This window comes from Arachis ipaensis, chromosome B04, assembly GCF_000816755.2.
Source record: "Arachis ipaensis cultivar K30076 chromosome B04, Araip1.1, whole genome shotgun sequence".
Classification (NCBI taxonomy): Eukaryota; Viridiplantae; Streptophyta; class Magnoliopsida; order Fabales; family Fabaceae; genus Arachis; species Arachis ipaensis.
Window position 1 is genome coordinate 130,156,131 of NC_029788.2, and position 7,177 is coordinate 130,163,307.

At 40.9% G+C, this 7,177-nt stretch overlaps 1 protein-coding gene across 3 annotated transcripts in view; it reads right to left on the minus strand.

Annotated features, from left to right (window-relative positions):
* Nucleotides 1–407, minus strand: part of LOC107638172 (WAT1-related protein At1g68170-like) — a 22,724-nt gene extending 22,317 nt beyond the window's left edge. For 2 of the 3 annotated variants that reach the window (XM_021122136.1, XM_021122130.1), the window contains exon 1: nucleotides 157–407. In XM_021122136.1, the coding sequence (XP_020977795.1) occupies nucleotides 157–222 (66 nt within the window). In that variant the 5' untranslated portion in view covers nucleotides 223–407. The remainder of the gene's footprint in view (nucleotides 1–156) is intronic. The other variant, XM_021122134.1, reaches the window with a different exon arrangement.

Below are 7,177 nucleotides of genomic sequence, written 5' to 3' on the forward strand. Positions count from 1 at the left end.
TATGTCGTTTTTTTAAGATCAAATAACCTGTTTTCATAAAAAGAAATATTATTTTGTGTTGTGATGTATCTAAAACGGTCATTAATTGTATAAAATAAAATAAAAGAATAGTGTTGGTATGGATAGAGCGATAGAATAGGAGGGAAAGTGAAATACCTGGATACCATCCCCAATCGCGAGAATGAATATGGCAGTGTCAACAGCACTTAAGCCACCTATCATTTTAACCAAACTATCTTAATCATTTTTCTTAACATTATTTATAATAAAAAAATTTTCATGCTTTTTTAATTATGCCATTTTTCATAAAAGTTAATAGAGAGAGTTTTAACAGAGACAAAAGTGGGCCTAAAAAAACAAAAAACATCCCATCAAAATTTTAAAGTGCCTACGCCGCATTTGGAACGATATTCAAAAGAGGCATACAATCTAACTTGATAATTGTAACAGTAGGCATACAATCAAAAGAGGCATACAATCTAACTTGATTTAGCCACGATTGTGAATAAATGCCTGGTTTGTCAGAAGGTAAAAATCGAACATCAGAAACCATCAGGGAGAGTCACCTACCACTGATTGAGTTTGCTTATAACAACAGTTACCATGGTAGCATTGGGATGGCACCATATGAGGCACTGTACGGGCAAAGATGCCAATCTCCTTTATGCTGGTACGGACCAGAAGAGAAAGGCTACTTAGGACCGGAGTTAGTAAGACAGACCACGGAAGATATCAAGAGGATAAGAGAAAGAATGCGCACCACCCAAAGTCGACAAAAGAGTTATGCAGATCAACGAAGGAAACCCCTCGAATTTCAGGAAGGCGATCACGTATTCCTAAAAATCACCCCCACCACCGGGGTAGGGAGGGCTCTTAAGGTACAAAAACTAAGCCCCCGGTACCTGGGTCCATTCCAAATCCTCCGGCGTATAGGAAAGTTGGCATACCATCTTGCCCTACCACCAAATCTATCAAGACTACATGACGTGTTCCATGTGTCCCAACTCCAAAAATACCAGCACGATCCAAGCCATGTGTTGCAGCAAGAGGATGTAACACTCAAGGACGACCTGACTTTTGAACTACCAGCCATAGAGATTGTAGACAGAAGTACGAAGCAACTAAGGAGCAAGACGATACGACTGGTAAAGGTGGCATGGGGTAGTGGCAATTCCAGAGACTACACATGGGAAAAAGAGGCAGACATGAGACAGAAGCTCCCGGACTTATTTACAGGTAACAATCGTGGTGAGGATCTCCTTTTCTCCCCAACAGTAAGGAAATTTCAGTAGGACCCCTAAGTTAGTTAAACGACCCTTATCGACCAAGTTCAGACATGGAATTTGGGGACAAATTCTTTTCTTATGGGGGTGATAATGTAACAACCGCCCCTTCTAGAAACAAAATTAAATTTGAAGTTTGAAAATCAGTTAGGAGATAAGTTTAGAATTTTGAAATTTTGGATAGGAACCTGGTAACCACCCTCAGTTTGAAATTTAAAATATCCCAACCACCCCATCCCCAAATGTATATAAATAGGGGAGCACCCATAGGTAGAAAATCACTTCTCTCAAACACTTATCCTCTCCCTTCTCTCTACAAAGAAATAACATTCTGTGGGCAAACACAAGAGGCAAGCTCAAAGAAGCGTTAGAAAAGAAGGTAGGAAATTATGTTTTTTTAAACGCTTGGCATGTGTTATGTTCCATTCTTTATTATTATTTTCTTCCATGTTATCATGACATTAATTTTCTCTCACTCACCTTTCATTCGTGATGATCATGTCTCTCCACCATGCCATTCACGTCTTCTTGAATCGTTATTATATGTCTCCGTATGATGTTCATTCAATTATTTACTATACCCATTTTGTGCTCTTTCATATAATTATGTTGTTAATATTCCCTTTAGGTCGAGAGTACATGCCCTCTTAAGATGCTTATTCAATATCCTATATTATTAAATTAATATTCCCTTAGGGCCAAGAGTACATGCCTTCTTATGTCTTGTTCAACATATAGGTATATGTGTGATCTCTTACATGGTTATATTATTATTTATAATATTTTAATTCAATTATTTAAATTACCCTATTCCATCATGTGCATCCATGTAACCTATTATACCATTATGTTATCATCATTCCCTTAAAGTCAAGAGTACATGCTTTCTCAAATATTTTATTTAAAAATTTAATCCTATGTGCATCTATGTGATCTCTTCTATCATTATTCCTTTAAAGTCAAGAGTACATGTTTTTCTTCAAAATATTTAATATTCTTATTATGTGCACTTATATGATTTTTCCCTTGTGTACGTTTAAAACAACCTAAATGTAAATTGAACTGAGGGAATGATCCTTCGGTAAGGGAAGGTGATCGAAAAACGTTTGGGATAAGAACCTTCGGTAAGGGAAGGGGACTATCCCATCAATTTTATATAATAATATATCTTTTTATATGACTCTCTTCTTGTGTATGTCTAAATAACCTTGATTGTAAATTAAACTGAGGGAATGATCCTTCGGTAAGGGAAGGTGACCCCCAAAGACAAGATATCGATATGATCCTTCGGTAAGGGAAGGTGATCGATCGAGATGATCCTTCGGTAAGGGAAGGTGATCGCCAAAACGTTTGGGATAAGAACCTTCGGTAAGGGAAGGGGACTCCCACTTATACCGGTTTGAGCTCAATACCCTCCATATAAGTTATAAATTAAGAAAGAAAGAAGGCACGAATGAAAACTTGAGTTCTATGTTTTCCTTAGATTTAATTATGATTATGTTGATGTTATCCTTCTATTTTCCTATATGTTTTCCCTTTTTTTTACACACATGTTTTACAAAAAAAAGGAGATGCATATTATATGCCATGTTATACGCTTGTTTTTAAAATCCCGCACGTGGGCTGGAGATGGATATGGAGGTGTTACATAGCACTCCTACTGAGACGTTAGGTTCTCACTCCCTTTCTTTTCCCATACTATCTCCAGAGGAACATGGCACAGCGGACAGAGACGACGCAGTGCCCCCTCGAGGGTAACTTCTGAGTATGACCCCTCGAAGCACGCGTGGGTAGTTGCGACCACTACTACCGTGCTCCAAACTATCTACTTAGGTCGAGAACTCGTGGAAGAAGAACCCCAGCTGCCCGTCATAACCTTCCTAGATAGGGACGCTTCAACATCTAGGAAGCGGTCATCCAAGGTGGTACACCTTGAGTCCGACCCCGAGACCGAAGAAGAGAAATCCGACAATCCTGGCCAGAAGGAAGACACCATGGAGGAGGACCCAGAGGAGAAGTTGAACCCTTGTGGAAGCCCAAAGGTGGAATACGTGCCCTACTCCCCCATTTCGGCATCCCGTCGAGTTTTGGTTCATCCCACGCAACGGAACCGGGTCTTCACTGCGCGAAAGGGTGTTGGAGGGAGACCCCTGGTACCTCGATTCATAAATAACTGAAGAGTCCTGATCAAGGATGGGATAGGATACAAGTATGGGAGCCTCTTCAACGAGATTAGTTTAGGACGTATTAGTTTCCTTTCTTGTTTTAGTTTACTATAAGTATTTCATACTCACAGTTAAGATGCTATTTCATTTTTATTAAAATTCCAACGTTTTAGTGCTACCCATTTTCCGCTCTACGCGCATTTACTCCTTCCTTGCGTAACGATTTAGTCATTTCTTTGCTTAATCAAGTGTGGCACCTTATTTTAAAGACCCCCACGATAGTATAAAACTTAGGGTGTTACATTATTGGTATCAGAGCAAAGTCGATCCTAGGAGATATGACTAATGAAGCCTCTTCCTATGGTTATCCATAAAAAGGAAATGTCCAGCAGTTCCCCTACCCTCTGCCGATGCACCCCAACGTCAAGGACGAGTCTTTGCCCTCAGCAGGTCTGTCAGAGGGTGTGCATCCTCATTTCAGGTAGATCATACCTTGCTAACCTAGTGTGCCTCCCTTTAGTAGGATTAGACATCATCCTAGGAATGGACTGACTCAACGAAAACCGAGTCTTGTTAGATTGTTTTGAGAGAAAAGCCATCTTCCTTTTTCAATCCATACGAGACACACGTGACCTTCCAAGATCCCCTGAAGACACCAGTACGAGGCAAGAATATGCCTTGCTAAATTCAGTAAAAGCAGACTCCCATCAGGAGTTCTGTGAGATACCAGTAGTACACGACTTTTCAGATGTCTTTCCCGAAGATATACCCTCGTTTCCCCCAACACGAGATGTTGAGTTCTCCATAGAATTGATACATGGGACAGGGCCAATCTCCATATCCCCTTACCGGATGGCTCCAGTGGAGCTCACTGAACTGAAGAACTAACTAGAGGAGCTGCTGCAAAAAGGATTCATCAGACCAAGCGTCTCTCCCTGGGGAGCTCCAGTATTGTTTGTGAAGAAAGAAAACGGCAGCATGCGTCTCTGCGTGGACTATAGGCAACTCAACAAAATCACGGTGAAGAACAAGTATCCCCTCCCAAGAATAGATGACTTGATGGACCAACTACAAAGTGCAACAGTGTTCTCAAAGATCGACCTGAGATCGGGGTATCATCAGATAAGGGTAAGAGAGGAAGACTTTCCAAAGACAGCATTTTGAACGAGATACGGACACTACGAGTTCACAGTAATGTCTTTTGGGTTGACCTATGCCCCCGCCGTCTTTATGGACTACATGAATAGAATTTTTTGACCTTACCTCGACAGTTTCGTGGTGGTATTCATAGATGATATTTTGGTTTTCTCCAAGACAGAAGAAGAACACAGGAGCACTTGCGTGTAATACTGGGAACCCTTCGAAAAAAAAATTGTACGCGAAACTATCCAAGTGTGAGTTTTGGATGAAGGAGGTACAATTTCTTGGACATATGGTCTCCGACAACGAAATATCAGTAGATCCCAGTAAGATAGACTCTGTACTAAACTGGGAAAGGCCGACGTCAGTAACAGAAATAAGGAGTTTTTTTGGATTGGCGGGCTACTATAGAAGGTTCATAAGAGGGTTTTTCCAACTAGCCCTGCCGTTAACTCGTTTAACCAGGAAGGATACCCTCTTTACTTGGACGCCAGACTGCGAAAGAAGCTTCCAAGAGTTAAAGTGTCGTTTGACATCCGCCCCAGTACTAACCTTGCCTAACCCCGACATGGCCTTCGAAGTTTACTGCGATGCCTCAGGACAAGGATTGGGTTGCGTACTAATGCAATACAAAAAGGTAGTAGCATATGCGTCAAGACAACTGAAGACCCACGAAGCCAACTATCCAACTCACAACCTTGAACTAGCCGCGATAGTATTTGCGCTGAAAACATGGAGGCATCATTTGTACGGAGTTGGGTTTCATGTATTCTCCGATCATAAGAGCTGAAAGTACCTGTTCGACCAGAAGGAACTCAACATGCGACAAAGGAGGTGGATGGAGTTTCTTAAAGACTACGATTTCGTTCTAAATCAGGAGACCTTCAAAGCAAGATTGCGGAAGAAGCCCACAGAGGAGATTTTACCATTCATCCTGGCATGACGAAGATGTACCATGATTTGAAGAAGATGTTCTGGTGGCCAGGGATGAAAAAGGATTTAGCCACGATTGTGAATAAATGCCTGGTTTGTCAGAAGGTAAAAATCGAACATCAGAAACCATCAGGGGTATTGCAACCCCTTGGCATCCCGAAGTGGAAATGGGAAGACATATCGGTGGATTTCGTCATGGGACTACCCCGTACTCAAGCAGGGCGTGACGCTATATGGGTCATCGCGGACCGGCTTACAAAGACTGCCCATTTTCTACCAGTTAAGGCGACCGACTCATTGGAAAGACTAGCCACGCTATATATCAGAGAGATCGTGAGGTTACATGGGGGTACCAACGAAAGGGTGTTGGAGGGAGACCCCTGGTACCTCGATTCATAAATAACTGAAGAGTCCTGATCAAGGATGGGATAGGATGCAAGTATGGGAGCCTCTTCAACGAGATTAGTTTAGGACGTATTAGTTTCCTTTCTTGTTTTAGTTTACTATAAGTATTTCATACTCACGGTTAAGATGCTATTTCATTTTTATTAAAATTCCAACGTTTTATTGCTACCCATTTTCCGCTCTACGCGCATTTACTCCTTCCTTGCGTAACGATTTAGTCATTTCTTTGCTTAATCAAGTGTGGCACCTTATTTTAAAGACCCCCACGATAGTATAAAACTTAGGGTGTTACAGCCGCCGCCATGCCTCCATCCTCCGACAGTCCTCTCTCTCCATCGCCTCCCTCGTCTTTCTTGCTTTCTTAAATTTGTGTCTCTTCCGCGCTCTTCTGTCGTTGCCTTTCTCGAATCTGTGCTACCTCTACATCGCTGCCGCCACTTGTACAGATCTGTCGTCCTCGCCGTCCATTTCTCGTGACACAGAGTCACAGCACCGTCCAACCCACAGCGAGTCGCAGCATCGTCCAACCCTCTCGACACAGCAAGTCAGTGTCGCCATCCAACGCTCGTGACCCAGGAAATTGCAGCACCTTCTTCTGCTTCTTCTCTCACCGTCTCCCTCATCTCTTTCATTCTCTTGTGATTTTTTTTTAATTTTGGTTATGGTTATTGTGATTATTGCCTCTGTCTTCTCTATTTTTTTTTCTTTTTATTTTTTTGAGACAAATGGTGATTATTAAAAAATTTATCAGTGATTTTTTGGTAATTAGATGATGATGAAGATGATAAATCTAATAATCGTAGTGATGGTGGTAGTAGATGGTGATGGTGTCTGTAGATGGTGGTAGTAGATGGTGATAGTGGCTATGGATAGTGGTAGTTGTGGATACATTGGTGTTATTGATGAGGATAAATTTATCATTTTGATAAATTTGTGTATACCAGTGTATTGTTATGTATAATGTTACCAAACAAGATAAAAATTTTGTGTATGTTCATATCTATATGCTGTTGTGTCTTTGTGTCTCTGTCCATTACTGGTTAAGACAGCAAACAAACGGAGCCTTAGGTTATGACGTAGATTTAGACAAGTTAGTGCTATAAGCTACAACTATATGACTACCTTGTTATTATGGCAAGGGCAAGCCACTTGTGCCTTGTTCTTTAGATAAGAAAATTTTATTATTATAACTCGTGAAAAAGGTAAAAAATTATATATAAATTTTTTTAAATAAATAATTTAAATATAATG